This window comes from Alosa alosa, chromosome 10 (genome assembly GCF_017589495.1).
Source record: "Alosa alosa isolate M-15738 ecotype Scorff River chromosome 10, AALO_Geno_1.1, whole genome shotgun sequence".
In the NCBI taxonomy this organism is placed as follows: domain Eukaryota; kingdom Metazoa; phylum Chordata; class Actinopteri; order Clupeiformes; family Clupeidae; genus Alosa; species Alosa alosa.
In genome coordinates this window covers 4,596,528-4,615,593 of record NC_063198.1, presented here as the reverse complement: position 1 = coordinate 4,615,593, position 19,066 = coordinate 4,596,528, and the positions used below count along the sequence as shown (strand labels likewise).

The 19,066-nt window shown below is 42.7% G+C and overlaps 1 protein-coding gene across 3 annotated transcripts; it reads left to right on the top strand.

Annotated features, from left to right (window-relative positions):
• Window positions 1-376: 376 nt before the first annotated feature.
• rbm5 (RNA binding motif protein 5) lies at window positions 377-18,545 on the top strand. Of its 3 annotated transcripts, none has more exons than XM_048254593.1 (25): window positions 377-538; window positions 2,763-2,809; window positions 2,909-3,089; window positions 3,260-3,415; window positions 3,598-3,667; window positions 4,391-4,464; window positions 5,276-5,359; window positions 6,105-6,165; window positions 6,552-6,617; window positions 7,250-7,410; window positions 8,852-8,949; window positions 9,102-9,189; window positions 10,561-10,626; window positions 10,790-10,859; window positions 10,963-11,060; window positions 13,052-13,160; window positions 13,264-13,352; window positions 13,483-13,650; window positions 15,846-15,986; window positions 16,420-16,515; window positions 16,796-16,978; window positions 17,295-17,369; window positions 17,515-17,615; window positions 17,768-17,897; window positions 18,109-18,545. In XM_048254593.1, the coding sequence occupies exons 2-25, from the start codon at window positions 2,793-2,795 to the stop codon at window positions 18,232-18,234; spliced, it is 2,508 nt and encodes an 835-aa protein (XP_048110550.1). In that variant the 5' UTR covers window positions 377-538; window positions 2,763-2,792; the 3' UTR covers window positions 18,235-18,545. The 3 variants fall into 3 exon arrangements, with proteins under 3 accessions (XP_048110550.1, XP_048110548.1, XP_048110549.1); XM_048254591.1 differs by having other exon boundaries at window positions 378-538; window positions 13,031-13,160; XM_048254592.1 differs by lacking the exon at window positions 377-538 and adding an exon at window positions 700-826 and having other exon boundaries at window positions 13,031-13,160.
• The last annotated feature ends 521 nt before the right edge of the window (window positions 18,546-19,066 follow it).

Below are 19,066 nucleotides of genomic sequence, written 5' to 3'. Positions count from 1 at the left end.
AAGTAGCAGGGAATTCAAGCCAAACCGTTGCAACTCTGCCATCAATCGTTATGTTAAGCCCACCTAACGACTCTATACATGATTTCATTGGCCTGATTGAGTTTCGATTTCTGGAGCTCACAACAAGCCAACGGAGAGTTGCTAGACTAGCCCGCTAGGGACTCGTCTAGATTTCTAGGCTAAATCAAGGCTAAATTCATCCAGGATAACATAAAAATCCAAGCTTAATCCCTTATCTAGGTTTTGTGAAATACCCCTGTGGTAGATTTGACTGGGACCAAATTACTTTTTAGCAACAACGCAACAAAGAACTCCATTGCCCATCAACCTATGCGGCAAGAGGGACATTCACCAAGAGAACTCTGGGAAAGAGAAGTGTGAACCATTTTCTCTCTTAGCTAGTAGGCTACTATCGTTAGCTTTAGGATCAAGCATTTACATGCAAACGCGTAAGCCTAGACGTGGCTTTTTGCAGGGCTTCAAGTTGCGTCCGACAGTGAAGCATAACAGAATTTGCATATAATAATTTGAAATAAGGGTAAGTCGTAACATGCTGAAACGTATGGTTCATTTGCAAATTGAGAAAGGTAGAATCCGAACGCGCTTGTGGTTACAACAGGACGTCTCCATCTTGATTGCCTGGGCCCTGCGCGCGACTTTAATGTTTTATGTTAGCTTGTTAACTGGCGACCAGACAAGCTTAGTAGCTGTTTACCATATCCTTTAATATGGACATAATATACGTGTAACAGTATTTATACACAGATTTAGTGTAATGACAAATTTCAAACCTTGTTGTTTAATGTGCTAACGTGGACAAACATCGGTAATATGATCTCTGATGATTAACGTTAACGTTAGCAGCTAGCGCTTCTACTGTTTCAGGCAGCTAACATTCGTATGATAGCAGACAGCTGTAACGTTAAGCCTATAACTTTATAGCGGTAACTTTATAGCGGTAACGTTAACTTTGTTGGTGTTTTGGTTAGCTATTGTAAGAATGATCTCCCTAAATGCAACGTTAACCAAGAATGGAGAAATAAGCGAGCGAGATATTGTGCCAGTGCAGTAGTCGCTGTTAACGTCGTCAATATAGTTTAAACGTAGCAGCTAACGCTAGGCCATGACTAACGTTACCAACATTTCATCGTTAACGTTAAAGTTGTTTTCCTGCTGGTCAGACAGGTTAAGATACAAATATGTTCATACAGACCGGCTTCTACATATATCTAAAGTTTGATATAACAGTTGACAATTACCGAATGTTTAGTTTGGCCTACTGCTCATCTTGGAGGCCTCCGCACGGAATTTCAACTTCTCAGTCTACTGTAATCACTCAATCTCAATCTCAATCAAATGGCAAAGGATTTAGCATGATCAACGTCTGCAGGCCTAGCGTTACAGTAGCTACCAAAGTGCTTTGGAGAGTTGAAGGTGCTTGTGAAGCAGGAAATGTAAATTTAAGGCTATTTAGGTAGTGTTAGCTAACAATGTCGGCTTTTTTGTAAAAATACAATTGTAATGCACATTTCATTCAGTAAAATATGATAAAAAAAAAAAAAGGAACTGTTGATAAATAATTGGACAAGCCTTAATGTTTAACTTTTGTGTCTGCTTGCAATAGTTGGGTAGATACTAGGGCTGCAGCTATCGATTCTTTTTGTAATCGATTAATCTAACACTTTATCGATCGATTAATCAGATTTTTTAGCATTTTTAAACGACCAAAACAAATAATGACATAACAAAAATGACATTGCTGTAAAATGATCAAGCAATTGGCACAGAGGTGTTTATTTTAACTCCAACATTTGGCTCCAAAACTGAGCCCATTTATTGCAATTTACCCATTTAGTGTTTATAAGTGCCAGTGCCAACAATTAAATAATGTTCAAAATGCTCTCTGTAAAATTGCAACCTCTTGTGCATGACTTAGCTGGGCAAACAAAGCTGTCCATACTATGTTGTGAAGTGTTGGGAGGGAGAAGAGGGAAAGCAATTTAATGTATTAATATGCACAACAAGTTTCATGCTATTATCTAGACCTGACATCAAAGTAAATATCTGTTTTATGTAGATTTCTACACCTGCAGCATTTGGCATTAGGCTACTAACAAATAATTTTACCATTCGGCTACTAAAAGAAAATTTTTGGTGTGAGCCTATTTGCTATGGTGACCTAGCAACCTGTGTGTGTGTGTGTGTGCGCATGCGGTGCGTAAGGGAAGATGAGGGTGCATGCATGTGAGGGGTTCTTTTTTAGGCATACTGTCTTGCAATTGAACGTGAATAATGATTAAAATCAGCCAACATCAGTGTAGGCTATAGGCTACGTAGATAGATAGCCTACTTTATTGACGCTTGATGAAACAGCATGGAGTGGATGTTTTCGGTTCAGATGCTTGTTCTTTTCCTTTTTGAGTATGTAATGATCCCAAAACTTTACTTAAAAACTTCAGACATTCTCTGTCATTTATGGACATCTTGACTCCACAATCACGCCAGCTAGATTCAGACTGTATCACGATTCACGCGCTAGTGGTGTGCTTCCTGAACAACGGTCCGTGTGGAACAATCAGATCCCTGCGCGTATAGTGTGCATCATAGGAATTTAACGAGGCTTTGAGGCAGGGTTTTTGCCTCGAGTAATTTTTGTAATCGAGTTATTTGAGTAACTCGATGAATCGTTTCAGCCCTAGTAGATACATTTTTGGTGTCAGTTTTACAGCTTTTAACAGCTTCTCTTCCTCTTCCATCTTCAGTTTTCATTCATTGCCTACCATTTGCAAGGAATGGGAGGAGATAAACGGTGAGCGCTAAGTCAACATGGTCTCCAGTGCCTTTACATAACCTTTCACTAAACTTTCAGTTTAATGGAATAAAATCATGTAAATATAATTTATTTCAGGGTGAGTCGCTCTGAACGCAGTGGGCGATACGGCTCAGAGCAGTCCCGGGACGAGGGTGGCTGGAGGGATCGACGAGACAGAGATCAGGACAGGGGCTATGACTCTCATCGCTGGGGTGATGACCGTCGCAGTGACCGTCATGGAGATGGAGAAAGATGGTGGGGTCGGGACAGTCCTGAGGTTGGTGCTCTGTCAGTCTCACTGAAATTTGTTTATTTGACTATTATTACCAAAAGTGTCCTGTATTGTAGCTTGATTGTTATTCCTCATTTTTGTATGTTGCTTTGGATAAAAGCGTCTACTAAAATCAGTGAATGTAAATAAATGTAAATGTACTCTTGTGTTTGCAGAGGGGGAGAAAAAGGCGTAACAGCGATGGCTCAGATGATGGCCACCATTCGGATGGAGATTACTGTGAGCAGGACTACAGGGGTGAGCCTGGCGAAGAGAAGGAGAGCAAAACCATCATGCTGCGGGGCCTGTCGCTCAACGTAACTGAGCAAGATGTAAGTTTCCTCATTCCCTAACAGTCACTTAGATTTTCAACATGGTGGTGCCTTTAAGATCATCTTCAGACAAGAATAGAGTTCATTCTAACTTGGGGCCTTTGGGTGCTGGGTGTTATGCAGCTCCACTCCAGTGTAGTTATTTTAATTGGTAAATATTTCTTTTTGTTGGTTGGTGTTAGATTCGGTCCGCCCTTGAGCAGCTGGAGGGACCCCAACCCATGGACATCCGCCTGATGAAGAAGAGAACAGGTGAGGCTTTGGCGCTGCGAGGTTCCTTTCTCTCCCAAATCCTGTGTCCACTGGGCCAATCTGCTTCCATTCCCAATCTGTTTTGCCATAGCAAAAAAGATATCAGGACCACCTTGTACAAATTAAGTTCATTCTCTAAGGGAAACACGTGACATTGTAAACATGGTCCTCCATTTATGGTTCTGCCAAAGGTAAGTTTCTGTGTGTAGTTCGATGCAAGCAGACCCATTATAAGAAGAGGGTGTTCTTTTTCTTAATGGTCAGAGTAGTCACATTTATGGAGTTAGGTGTGGGAGTGGGAATTGCACATTTAATCAGATGTCAGTTCAACTTTGGGTTTTTTATTAGATGTATTAAGTTTATTTAGTAATAAAAATTGCCAAAAGAAAAACAGCTTTCTGTCCTTTGAACTGCTGTGCCTTAGAAATACCTCACCAATAAATATCAGAATAAGCATGTACAGCTGTGTGCTTGCGTTGAACTGACCTCTTTGATTTCCTTTGTAGACAACATGAAGTTGGACAGTGTACAGTTTTTTTTTTCTCCTAATGGATAACCAAGACTTTGTTGCTATGGCAAACGATTGATCCGTTACTCCTCCACCGTTTTGGCCTGTATCAGGCTCGGAGGGGTTTTACGAAGCAGTTTGTGACAGTTTGAATGTTATGCCAATGAGCTCTTGAACTAACACGCCTCCCGTCTATATCTGAATGCCTTCTCTAGGTATAAGCCGAGGTTTCGCCTTCGTGGAGTTTTATCACTTGCAAGATGCTACCAGATGGATGGAGACCAATCAGGTTGCTTCCTAATCACCAAGTCTAGTGTTATACCTTGGGGATCAAAAATACAACTATCAAAAAAAAAGTCAAGAAAGGGAAAAAAGTGAATCAAAGACTGAAACCCCATGAAAAGAATGGACTGTGTTAAGATTTTTGGAAGTTTCTTGGGAAGTCTTTTTCTCTGAAGTGTTAGTGGATAAGTTGCTAGCTAACCAAAACCTTCAAATACGCATGATGACAAAAGTGTTGTCTGGGGAATTTGTTAAATGAAGACTCATTACTATTAGTAATGTCTCTTCTCATGGCTTTCAAGACCATTATCAGAACTATTCTAGGGTGTTAGACTACTTGGAAAGCCTCTCTTAGTAGTGTGCATCTATCAAAATGCACTATTTTGAATATGTCCCCAATCTACAAAATCTGTTTCTCATGGTCTCATGTTAAGCTTTGGGTCACTCAAAAAGACTTTTGCAAGATAATTTTGTAATTAGCCCTTTCTGTATGCATTCATAGCTTGTGCTTATATAGACCTGACGGGGTTGTGTGAGCTCCCAGGAAAGTGAGAGTCTAGGACGTACCCTTTTTTGTACACTCTGTTCCGGCTCCTTCCGGACACTCGGGTCCCAAACACCGTAAACACATGCACCTCATGCACACATGCGTGCACACACACGCACACACACACACACACACACAGTTCAGCCAGCAAGGGGGTCCCTCACCCCCCAACCCTGCCTTGCCTGCCTAGTAGTGGCTGTTCTTGGGCTGAGAGTTGGAAGGCACATGCCAAGAATCCTGAATGACCATGGCCTCTGACTTCCCTCCACAGAAACTGCTGATCATCCAGGGGAAGAGCGTGGCCATGCAGTACAGCAACCCCCGCCACAAGTTTGAGGATTGGCTCTGCAACTCAGTAAGTGGAAACTACTGCTAAGTTGGCTACATGCATCTCTCTACCCCAGTCACTCACACACACAACCACAGGGAAGAAAGCAGTCTGGTAGTCAAGTGTACAGTCTGTACTTATAACAGGTGTGTTTTCAAAATGCAGTAGGCTGGCATGTCCTTAATCTCATCAGTCATGCAGTTATGTGGGTGTGAGCTCTGTCAGAATGTAGTTAATCAGGTTGGTAAAATTGCTACTTCGGTCAACAACCTGAATGAAAAGGCAGTGTTAAAATTACACTACATTATCAAAATGTGTATTGATAAGGGTATGGTCTTTGTACCAGTATTGAAAAACAGTTTTTACATCAGTGCTGGTTAGCTAAAATCCAGTTATTTGCCGTTAAAAAAATCTTGTAATGTCAAGTCTAAATGTTCCAGAATTTCCCAATGCTATTTACAGTAAATAGTATTGCAGGTGATGCTTAGGTGAGGTTGTATTCCAGGACTATATAAATATTGTTGTAGCCAGGTGTTACTGCTTTGGTAGAAGTAGGGGTTTGTGTGGACAAAAGGGTGGGCAAACTTACTCTGAGAGATCTGGTATGAGGCAGGGTTGTACCTGCAGTTCCACTAGCCTTTTCCCAGGTAACCTTGCCCACCCACCCCTATATTGAACCTAAGGTAAGTACTGTGTTCCTGAGAGAAGACCTGAGAGTTAGCCAGTAGCTGCTGTTGTCAATTAAAAAAACGCTCTGACCGGTTACTTGCAGTGCGGCCTGTACAATTTCCGGAGAAGGCTGAAGTGCTTCAGGTGTGGCGCTGCCAAAGCAGGTAAGTAGAGTCCGACTTGGAGGCCACACCCATCGCTATGTCCTCCACTCCACTACTGTCAAGTCAGTCTCAGCCATGCCCTGGTGTCATTGTCAGTTCCCATATTTCTCTGTCATCAGGGCCTTGATCTTTATTGACACAAATGTTAACCAATCCTCTGAAAAGGGCTATTCTAAAACACTCTAGCATTCACTGCTAATGCTTAGGCTAACTACCATTTATGATCCACACTCATTTCAGTAGGCAGCCAGCTGATGATGCCTCAGTCATTTGTTAGCATTAGCAGCAATGTGCTTGACTGAGGCGGCCATGTCCTCTGGTTTGACAGAGCAGCGTTGTAAAGCTGCGGTGAGGTTGAGGTGTCTTGTCTCTGTTTGCGTCCTCAGATGCTGACACCCCGAGTACCACTGGCACCACGGATGCGCAGCCCAGTGGAGATTATTATGGCGACAGTAAGCGATCTTGCTGCCTTTATCTGTATATACATATTTTTTGTTTATCGCGTTAAAGGTGCAGTCAAGGATTGTGCCGGAAGTCACATTGTTGTTTGTGTTTATGTTTATATTTAGATTTATTAGCAGACACTATTGTGCAAAATAAATTACATTATATTTTATCCAAGGACCAAACGAAACGCACTAGAGAGGTAGCTCACCCCTACCTTCAGTATTCCCAGAGAAACTCCACGCATGGTTTTGTTTTTGTTTTGGGTGACAGGCAGCCCGCACTTTGTTTCCAGTTTTCGGAGCCTGGGCTGCCTACAGAGACTGGAGTTTATTACAGTGTGCTCACGGAATGGGCAGCTAGCGGTTGTGATGATTGTTGAATGTGACAAATGTTATGGACTTGAAATCGCCGAAAATCCCTGACTGCACCTTTAACGTTATTATGCATTGAAGTTTTGCATAATCATACTCAAACAGTGTGGTTAATATTTGCATAACTGCAGTGGAGAGGAAACGTTCAGTAGAATGTAGTGTTCACACATTCAAGTATACACGTGTGTCAAGTGTCCTAACTGCATTGGGAAAGGACCTTTTTCAAGTTGAGTGCTGAATTGTGAATTTGTGTGTGTGCGTGTCAGCAATTATCCTGAGGAACATTGGTTCTTTGTCCACGGTGGAGGGGATCATGACCGCCCTGGCGCCCTATGCCAACCTGTCGGCAGGAAACATCCGGCTCATCAAGGACAAGCAGACGGGCCAGAACCGCGGCTTTGCTTTCGTCCAGCTCTCTTCGCCCCTGGTACATCACCCATTCTAACCTTTTACCATTTACATTCAAATAATTTCTTTTGCAAAAAAAGGCCCTCCTGCAAACCTTTGCATCGACTGCTTCCTGGCACATAGCTGCACAAGCTGCACAGCCAGGGTTGGGCACCGAAACTCTGTTCCAATAGGTAACCAGCGCTGAGGCAGACGGTAGTAACGACATCGAATAACAATGTGAATTTCGGTGTCTCATTTCAATGCCACTTAAGTCTCTGGCGCTTTTTTTTAATACGAACCATCACTGCATGTCATACACCTTCTGTAGCATCTTGCTTTGATAGCACCACACTCTATATACAGTTAGCTAACATAAACACTTCAAGATAAGCTTAAAGCAGAGGGGTGCACCACATAGGCTAGTGGACCGTGTTTGACAGCTTGCTTGAGCCAATGCCATTGCCAAGTAGCCTACTTTAAAGCAATGTCACAAGCACTTGTCTAAATCTAGCAAATTACTACACACAAGCAAAAGGCTCTTAAACAACACCAACAGCAAAAACTTGCTAATGCGCTAACTGGCATCTATTTAAAATGTTATCAGCAAAATTGTAATGTAAGAGCTTTGTTTTACGTTATGTTCTAAACTTCCAAACTTACATAGTGACATTAATCTTTTATATATGCATGAGGCCCATATAGAATCACAATGAATTTGAAGCTCATGCTGAAAGTTTGCTTGTAAAAACATAAATATGTAGGTGACGTATACCTCAGCTGCATTGATGTTTCCGAGCTGTCAAAGAGGCTACGGAACCATCACCGCACGATATCGCTAATTAAGCTTCTCTGACGGGAGGTAGCATAATGTTTTGCGCATAGCCTAGTTCAGGGGTGGGCAAACTTTTTGGCTCAAGGGCCACATTGGGTTTTGAAAATTGGCCGGCGGGCCGCACAACAACATTTAAAGTTACGGCAAGCCATCTGCAATTAGAATTATGCCTAGAAGCAATGAAACTACAGATATTGATAATAAACTAAATATATAGTTCAATTTCATGTTCAAATGCGTCTTATAAATAAAAAAAAAAAGCTATTCCGTTCCCATTGGTTTGGGCATTTTATTGTAAAAACAAAGTACCGGTTCAAGCACCGTTTTGGCACCCGCATCATTTTAAAAGTATTATTTATTTAGCACTGGTATCGGATAAAACCCAAACGATACCAACCCTATGCACAGCTAAACAAACTTGTTTAGACTTGATGAACTATAGTGGTTTTATACATGAGGGAACAGAGCATAGCTCCTTACTCTACCCATCATATTCTACTACTCCTTACTCTACCCATCATATTCTACTACTCCTTACTCTACCCATCATATTCTACTACTCCTTACACTACCCATCATATTCTACTTACTCTACCCATCATATTCTACTACTCCTTACTCTACCCATCATATTTTGCTTCTTCAGGAGGCCTCCCAGCTGCTCACAATTCTGCAGGGTTTGCAGCCGCCACTCAAGCTAGATGGCAAGACCATAGGCGTGGACTATGCAAAGAGTGCTCGCAAGTATGTGTGAACAGTTGTTTTTCTACGGTTGTCTGTTCAGATATGTATGTTTGTTTGTTTTTGACCTGTCTCCTGTTTTTATGAAATGTGGCATGCAAATAACCAAGTTTGGGAATTCTTTGATAATTTTCTTTTACCTGATGGCATTTTAGGGATCTGCTGTTGCCGGATGGGAACCGTGTCAGTGCGTTCTCTGTGGCCAGCACGGCCATCGCTGCAGCCCAGTGGTCATCCAGTCAGGTAGGCCTCCCCAAACCAACAGTTCCTCTAAAAGCATCCCTTTTTTTATTATTATATTCTCTATGCTTTTTTTTTTTTTAACTATTGCTAGGGCTTTACACTAACATTTTTTTTCCAGGAGCACTTGTGCGCCCAAGTTAAAAAATGTAGGAGCACAGACAAAAATTTGGGCGCACAGTCAGTTCTGTACTTAACTTACACATAATCTAACATTACACTCCAGCTAACAGTTAAACATGCCAGTGCACCAATTGCGAATATTAAGAATGACTGGCAACATTTAGGCTACAGGAAGCAGGATTTTAAAGATCAGTGCCTACTTTATTTTCAGTCTGTTCTATTTTCCTACATTTTGTTAATGTAAAATAATATAATACATTGCCATATTTGCATTTAGCTTGTATATCAAGTGTCCTGCCAAATGTAGGCTAATTTATTTATTTGTGAATCCATCTGTAGCTAATATGCCCATGGCTGACTGCATACTGCCTAATACTACTACTAAAACAGTCCATTTTCTCTTCCACAAAACCCAACATAGGCCAATAAAGGATATATTTTTTTTTTTATTCTTTTATTTTTTATTTGAAATATCTGCATTGATGGGGGCAGTAGGCAAACGTTAGGCCTACTTTCATTTTGCACTTCAGCTTGTGTTCGGTGTAAACAAACAAGCATGTGTGGAAGCCTGCAGTTGTCAGTAGCGTTCTACCTTTGAATAAAATGGAGTCTTACGGGAGGCTACTTTTGTGCCTGTTCGCTACAGCTATATTTTGCATATTGCAGCCAATATGTCAACTGGGCTAAAAGGCATGTTAGATTACCTTTCCTTCTCTCACTGCATTCTCAGAATCTCATCCTGTTCCTCCTATATCCGATGAATTTGGTGGATAGAAGCACTAATTTCTTCGATCTTTGCATCTTGGCTGGCTAGTCTAACTTTCCGCTTTTTCTGCGCGCTCCTGGATTTGATAGAAGCGACTACTAGCGCGAAACTGCTAACGTTGATGGGAGGTGTAGTTTTTATGCTGCATTCGCGACGTGATTCTATGGTTTGCACCAGTAATGTTTCTCGATATTGCGGTGTATTTTGTAGACAAACACTGACATGGTTAGAAGTCATTCGCACCAGTCCGCCTAAATATTTTTTTGCACTCGCACGCCATCATTTTTACTCGCATGTGCGAGTGAAATGGGCGCACTGTAGAGCCCTGATTGCCCTTTTATGCTTTTATCTGCTTTTGTTTATATAAAGCACATTGAATTACCCTTGTGTATGAAATGCGGTATATACATTGTGGGTATTAGTAGAACAGTACTGATAAGGATTATGTGTTCACATGGTCTGTCTGTCTGTCTGTCTCACCCCAGCCTCAGCAGGTGGATGTAGGCTCTGAGTACAGCTACCTGGAGGAGGGTTATGTGCCTTTTACACCGGTGAGACTACCTACCTCCACAGAACATTCTCTACATATGATACTCACCTTTACACCATTTACCATCAAGATATAAGAAATGAACAGATATGGCCTAGAGAATTGGTGGTCTGAATATTGTAGTGTTAATATATGGTGTGTTGTGTTGTGTTCTGTTGTGTCAGGAATACCAGGCCTATTACCAGCAGGCTGCCGGAGCAGTAGAGCTCAGCCAGGGCAACGGCATCCTGGGAGGTGGGTCCTCCTTTTATTCTGGCATTGAGACTCTCAGTGATGTAAACCATGCGCTAGTGCTCCAAATATGCAGTATTTAAGTGTTGTTCTGTTGTTCCCCCAGCTGCCCCAGGGGTGAAAGTGGTCCCCGCAACCTCGGTGGTGATTTCGCAGACTGCTCAGGTGTACCAGCAGCCACTACTTGTCGGTCAGGCCAGCCAGGTGAGACGCGTTAACCTCTCTGTAGTAGCTAATGTGGTGTCCGACTCCCATCATCATCTCAATACTGACATGGTGATTAATGACCACGTGCTCTGCCATGTGAACTTGTGAAGCTTCTTTACAGTCGGTCACACTTACTTACTTATTGGAGGCCTAGCACCGAAGGTTCAGGACCCCATTATGTTTCTATGTATTCTTCTTATTATACTTTCTTCTGCCATGGGAGTCTATGGCAGCCCATTGAGGCAGCCGTGGCCTACTGGTTAGCACTTCGGCTGTAACCGGAGGGTTGCCGTTTCGAACCCCGACCAGTAGGCACGGCTGAAGTGCCCTTGAGCAAGGCACCTAACCCCTCACTGTTCCCCGAGCGCCGCTGTTGATGCAGGCAGCTCACTGCGCCGGGATTAGTGTGTGCTTCACCTCACTGTGTGTACACTGTGTGTTGTGTGTGTTTCACTAATTCACGGATTGGGATAAATGCAGAGACCAAATTTCCCTCACGGGATCAAAAAAGTATATATACTTAGAAGCGTCTGGTAAAAAGTTTTGAAATTTGCTACACTGATTGGGGACAGTCCCCAGTTCATTTCATGTTTGCACTTCAAGCACTCTAGCGCCATCAATGGGTCAAAGTTGCCATTACATTCATGCGATTAACTTTTGAACCGTATGCCCATTTTGATGTTGCCGAGTTCAACGCACCCAATGACGTCAATTTCCGCCATGTTGGATCTGCCGCCATATTGGATTGTATCGAAAACACTAAAAACGTTTTCAGGGGTCACAAATTTTGTCCGATTTTCACGAAACTTGGCACAGATGATCTTCAGACCAAGCCTCACAAAAGCTAGTTCTAGCTAGTTTCGATATTTGTGTGTTCAGAAAAGCGACAGGTTCAAACACACCTGGCTCCACAGGAAACAAATGAGCTCACCGAGAGCCTTTCGTGCAACTAGTCCATAGGAAATTGGCATTAGGCTGCAATACAGGAAGTGAGCTTATATCTCAGCAAGGCTTCGATGTATAAAGTCAAAAGGCTTGTTCGACTTGATGCAGATCTGACTTGATGTGATGCATGCTGGGTTGAACACAATGCATACTGGGATGGACGCAATGCTTACTGGTTAGAAATCCTGTCCGACTTCTTTCAGCCAGGGAGGGACTTACCACCGTGTAACCATGTCACATGACCTTAAAATATCGCGGGAGTCTTAGCCTGCAGATCTTGCAGTTGCCTTCCACGGTCTGCACTACCGGAAACCCCCCGTCAGTTCAAAGACGTGATGGGGCCATTTGGGAGGAATCTCCTCATGACGATTTTGACGGGTGTCATGCTGCTTCCTTATGTTGGAATATGTGAAAATGAACCGAAATCGAAGGGATACCTTATTATATGTGATTTCTACAACAATGGTAGGCTAGCCTACTGAAAACGTTTGGATATTCTGTTATTTTCTGCTGTTGGTTAAATAGATACACACATATAGGGACAACACTTGATATTGAATTTATGTGCTACAATGCAGGCCTGTTAACTGTATGACAACAGTGGTTTATTTAAATTACATCATAAGAATTTATTTTGTCAGTCATCATGCTCATTTTAATGAGTAAGAATGAAAGTGAGTCTCCCACGAGTCACGTCCATAGACAGTAAAAGATCCCGTCAGGCAGACTGTAGCAGGTCGGTCCGGGATGAGCTGCCGTCTGTTGTAGCTCCTTCCAGCTAGCCTCTGAAGTTCACGTTCACGTAGAAAGCCAGACAAAGTCAGACGCAGCTCATCTCGAACAAAGTTACAAAGGAAGTGAGCTCAGCCATCAGCTCAGCCATTCTTTATCCAATTGCCATGAAAGTTGGTAGTTGTCATGCCATTGCAACACCATTCCTGCTAGTGTACTGCTAGGCCCCCACATTGCTGCTTGCATATATATTTTATTTATTTATTTTCTTCTTGCTTTGCACCATGTAGTCATTGCTCGGTGTGCCTCAGGTGGAGGGTAAGCCCCAACCGGTCATCTCTGCCAGTGTCTCCACGCCTGCGGCCTCTGCTGCCATGGTAGCAGCTGCAGCCACCAACACATCTGCTGGTGACAAATCAGGTGAGTTATCAGAGCCATGAGCACCTACCAGATGAACAAGTTAATGAACAAATGTGTTTGTGTTTGTGTTTGTGGAGTTCATTATTGTCTTGTCACACACCAGCTCCCGACACATCCACCTACCAGTACGATGAATCGTCGGGTTATTACTACGACCCTCAGAGTGGCCTTTATTATGATCCCAACTCGCAGGTACGTCTTCCTCTCGCTCATTTTTAATATATAAATATACATTTTATTTAGGTGTATGGAAAATCTTGGATTGGTGAACCAGTCCACGGCTTGTCAGTGTTGTTCACATTGATTTCCACCCTGCTTGCAGTACTACTACAACTCTCAGACGCAGCAGTACCTGTACTGGGACAGTGACAAACAGAGCTATGTGCCGGCAGCGGACGGCTCTGCCCAGGCAGCAGCCTCGGCGTCTGGCACCCCTGGCAAAGAACCCAAGGAGAAGAAGGACAAGCCCAAGAGCAAGACTGCTCAGCAGGTTAGCCCGCGCTGCGTGCCGCTCACGGTCACAGATACTATCTGCTATTACCACAAAACGACAAAAGAGAAAAGGGAGGGTTGATGTCAAAAAAGGATCAGTGACGTGGGCATTCCACAAAGCTGTGTCACTATGACCGTTTACTGGAGCATAGTGCCAAAATATGTAGCCTGTCTGAACATGCTTGTGAGGGGTGTTTTAGTTACATGGAAATACTGAAGTACCGATTCACAGCCACAGGCTGCCTTGTTGTTGTACTGTCTTGATTTCTAGGCCATCCTTAAAAATATTCTTGTTTGCAGTAACAGCCAAAAAAAAACAAATGGGTCGGTAGGTAGGTCAATATTTTTTTCAAGATTCAAAGAACAGTACAAATGTGGTCATGGTGATTACGTAGGTATGAATTTAAACAAATGTGCATATTGTGATGTAACTGACTGGGTCCTTAACCCGTGCCTTCAAGCGCATCCTCAATCTGATGCAGGTTATGTAGACCAGCCTTTCTCAATCTTCTTTGACCTGAGGCCCAGTCATGACAGACTTTGGGGTCATAGGGCTCATCTACACATACCCAACCCCCAATCAAATTGTCATTATTATCACAATCATTATTATGCCTATATTGTTATACATGCACTTTCACTTAAATGTTTTGTGACATGCGCATCAGAGGACTGCTTTACTAATGTAAGATATAATTAGTTTCATTGCTTTTGCATGGTTGCATGATGCTTGCATAAGAAAAGAAATACTTCTCAATGGGTGCTATCGTTTTGGGATGTTTCCCTCATGCAAGCATCATACACTGGTAGGGAAGGGAGAAAAAAAATACATGTTTTTTTAATGAAGTTTAATTTGAATGCCTGAATGTAAGGATTGGTGTGAATCACTGATCTGTTGATCTTTAATAGATAGAAAGAAGGCTACAATAGCTTTTGGCCACGTTATATTCAAATGTGACTATACAATACTCAGTGCTATACAGTGTATTATACAGTGCTCTGTTTCTGTGGAAGTTCCAAAAATCAACGTCGTTCTATTATGTGTCGTTAAACAATTAAATAGCATTCAACAGGTTGAAGCGGAGCTTTGATACCAACGTTACCGATTAGTTTCAGTTTCTGCATTGAATGAACGCTCATACCACCACTTTATTGTATGACTCCATGTTTAATGACATCGATAGCAGAAACGTTTGTTTTCTTTTTTTGTCGGTCCGTAGTATCTTGATGTACTGCGCAGCAAATTATCAGACGAAGCACCGGGCCTAATTTCACTCCACGACTCTGCGGACCAGGAGTCTTCACGCTGCGGACCCATATTTTGAGAGATGCTGAATAGACCACTACCAATTTCAATTCTTCAACACGGTCACCGTTAGACTAGAGGGGAGAAGGGATGGGAAAAGATCTGGCACAGTTCTTCCAGAACTTCGTGCCAAGTAAAAGTGTTGTCGAGATGTTTGTCAATGAAACAAAGCGTATAGGCCATAGTGTGAGATGCATAAACCAATGGTGTGATGGAGATGACACCACAGGGTTTTATTTGAGAGCCTACCTTTGTATGTAGTCAATTTATATTCACTCAATACTTAGGCCTACTAAAATAAATAGTATTTTATTTGTATTGGTTGTTTAGAGTTAAAAAAAAAAATCGGTCGGTCCTAACGCAAGTTTACAACTGGCAAGTCGGTCGGACTAAAAGGGGGGAAAAATATATATATATTTGGGTCGGTTCTAAATTGACAGGGTCGGTCGGGTTACGGCAAACGAAAATATTTTTAAGGATGGCCCTATCTATTGTTATTTGTGACTGGATCTGGGGAGAACCTTTTTTTTTTGCTCTGTTTCAACCTTAAGATTCTGATACCAGTCTAACAACATCCTGGATAACGTCCCCTATCAACGTTGGTAGGATGGTGTCAGAATCATAAGTTGGTGAGATTTCACCATGTCATGAGTTTTCCCAGATCCCATTACATTTTAAATGTTTTATTCATAGAATAACTTGTTCATGTTCGATCATAGTCTTACTTCTAGGCCTCACTTAGATAGGTGAAGTGACCCGTGATCCTCTGAACAGTGTTTTTTTTCGATGTCAGTACATGATTTTTGTACCCATAACTCTCGGTGTTGTCTAGCATATTCATGTGTGCAGGCCCTTACCTTCTGTTTTTAATGTCATTGTACCTGCAGATTGCCAAGGACATGGAGCGCTGGGCCAAGAGCTTAAACAAACAGAAGGATAATTTCAGGGGCAGCTTCCAGCCCATCAGCCAGGAGGAGAGGAAGGAGGCGGCAGCGGCCGACGCCGGATTCACACTGTTTGAAAAGAAGGTAAGATCATGGTGGGAGAGGTGCCTGAGGGAGATTGCTAGGGTTGGGATTGAGTAGCAGTAACGATAGTAGTAGACAAGCAGTAACATTGGAAACCGATTAATGACATCCACAGTACCTTGCGTATCCATAGGGGGTCGCTCCAAAAACAAGCAATATGCATAGACTTCCCATGTTAAAATGTCCAACTTCACAGCTGACATGGATTCACTTACATATTTACTTGGTTCGGAGCAGCTAGCATAACAAACATGCCGATTCCCATAGCCTCATTTCATTCGGTGTCACAGAGGGGTTGTCCACTTAAACAATTTATGATGTCAGAATCTCCATTCCCAGAGCCATTCCCAGAGCAGAGTTAAGTGAGTCGAGTGTGGTTTTGAGTTTGTACTTGAGTGGGTTTTTGAGTGCTCTGTATGCTCTCTTTGTGCAGCAAACAGGAGCCCTGGACCGACTGGTGTGTGAGTCAGCCAGGGCCGCAGAGGAGGAAAAGCCACAACCGCAGCAGCCTCCTCCCACCACATCCAAGGTCAGTATTTCCGCTCTCTGGGTCACCATTAAGAGCCCTCTGGGTTTATGTTCAGAATGCAGTAGGCATTTAGAGCCTTTTGAGAAGCTGATGAAAATAAATACATGAGATTGGGGAAGGACTATTAAGATGTCATACAAAGTAGATCCAAATGTTTTTTATTTGCTGTCTTACTCCAGTTTAGACATGAAGCTTTGCGTCACAGTTTAGACATGAAGCTTTGCCACACAAGATTTGGAGCAGTTAAGAATATAAGCCCTCTGTCTGTGTCTGCATGTAGGTTGGGCTGGTGGCGGCCTACAGTGGTGACAGCGAGCCTGAGGAGGCGGCTGAGCCAGAACGAGGCGAGGACGGCTCAGACAAGCTGACCGACTGGAAAAAGCTGGCCTGCCTGCTGTGCAGGAGGCAGTTCCCCAACAAAGAGGCATTGCTCCGCCACCAGCAGCTTTCTGATCTCCACAAGGTACTCCGATCACTTCCATTGATCCATTCCCTGCTAAATCCAGATAGTCCTGCAATCAGCTACTCTCCTGTGTTCATGTTTCCTACTTGATCTGCACCAGATGATGTGAGTCCCCTTTTATGGGACTAGTGTTTTAGAGCTGTACAGCTAATCCACCAACTCCAGTGGACAGATGATGTTCCATTCTCTATCCATTCTAATGGACAGATGATGTTCCATTCTAATCCTGATTTTAACAGCTCTCAGCTTACAGATGCTTGGCAGTGCTGTGTGTCTTTTGACATTTATTTCACATCTGTGTCCTCTTTCCTTTCAGCAAAATCTGGAGGTGCACAGGCGCTCAAAGCTGAGTGAAGAAGAGCTAGAGGAACTGGAGAGGAAAGAAACTGAGGTTAGTATCCTTATCCATTTTGAGACAAAGGCTTAAGTGTGTGGTGATGGGTTTGTATGTCAAGGTTTTGGAACCAAAGCTTTTCATTATTATTATTCCTGTCAAAAGTGATTATGTGAACAACTCCCCACCTTTCTATAAATAGATGAAATACAGAGATAGAGCAGCCGAGAGGAGAGAAAAATACGGTATCCCAGAACCCCCAGTCCCCAAGAAGAGGAAGTTCACCCCACCTCAGCCTGTGGTGTAAGTTCTGAATCTGATACTGTCCTTTATCGCATTTGCGTTTGCGTGCAAGCAATAATGTGTGTAGTTCCTAAATATTAGCTTAAAGCCATGTTGTTGAACCCTAGAGGCCTCTACTAGGTTTGAAAATGTTTTGGTTTGTTCTGCCACAGGAACTACGAGCAACCCACAAAGGATGGCCTGAACAGCGACAACATTGGCAACAAAATGCTGCAAGCCATGGGCTGGAAAGAAGGGTGTGGCCTGGGCAGAAACCGTCAGGGAATCACTGCCCCCATCGAGGTGAGAGCATGTCACACACACACACACACGCGCACACACACACAGGCAAAGTGTGTCTTGTGCATGTACAACAAGGCTGAAAAACCCAATAAGATTTCACACAGCAATGGTTGGTTTTGTCAATATGCTGCATGCATACATACACAAAAGACCTGGAAATCCATTTGCATTATGGCTCAAATGTGGCATGTGTTTCCACTGCCCTCTGCAGGCCCAGATGCGGATGAAGGGGGCAGGGCTTGGCACCAAAGGCAGCCACTACGGTGTGGCAGACGGGGCCTCCTACAAGGACGCGGTGCGCAAAGCCATGTTCGCACGCTTCACTGAGATTGAATGAATGACTTAACCTCCTGAACCTTATTTGAACCTTGATTGTTCTTCCCATGAGCTCTCCATTCTGTCTCATGAAACACAGGACCACGCCTCGAACTCTTCATGATGCAATAGTTTAACGGGTCCCTGAGATTATTTTGTTGTATATATGTACAGAGTGTGATTGTCCCTTAAAATGTGGAAATGATGTGGGTGAAAAAAAATTTGTTTTGGCGTGGGAAACTCCTATGTTGGTATGATTTGGCATATTGTAGAGTTTGTATGATACTGGTATGGTCTCGTTTTTGTACAGAGAATAAAAGAGACGTAACTTTACCATGTGCCTTGGTCAGTGTTTTTTTTTTTTTTTTTTTTGCATGCCTTAATACAGTATAGTCATACATTTCTTATCGAGGGAAAGGCAGTTCAAATCTGGATCTAAATAGTTTTGCATCTTGTTTGTATAGTAGTTGTATTTCCATAATCCCAAAATTCTCAACACTGTTTCACTTCAGGCTTTGCAGTTTATTGTTGTTGGCACCGGAGTACTGTCTGCCTTGTATTTTAATTTAGCTATTGGATTAACATTTCTGCAGTATCACTTCACACAACCGGTCAACCTAGTATCCTTGTTTTTATTTTATTGGTATTGGCATGAACAGGTACCTTATTTACAATTTCTCATTTACAGTGGTCAGTCCATCAATGGCTATAGGTCACAGGGAAAACAACTTTTTCTAATATGTGGGTGGATGCTAGCTGTTCACATGTAAGCAATTATGCATTTGGTATAACACAATGATGTTGTTGTGCTCCGTTTACATAAGTGCTGTAATGTTTGTCCTGAACGGAGTCAC

What these genes read in the sequence shown, in the direction of transcription:
- rbm5 (XM_048254591.1), top strand. An exon ending in ATCTGCTGGTGACAAATCAG is followed by an intron (nt 13,161 to 13,263) that starts GTGAGTTATCAG and finishes GTCACACACCAG; the next exon opens with CTCCCGACACATCCACCTAC. An exon ending in CTCCTCCCACCACATCCAAG is followed by an intron (nt 16,516 to 16,795) that starts GTCAGTATTTCC and finishes GTCTGCATGTAG; the next exon opens with GTTGGGCTGGTGGCGGCCTA.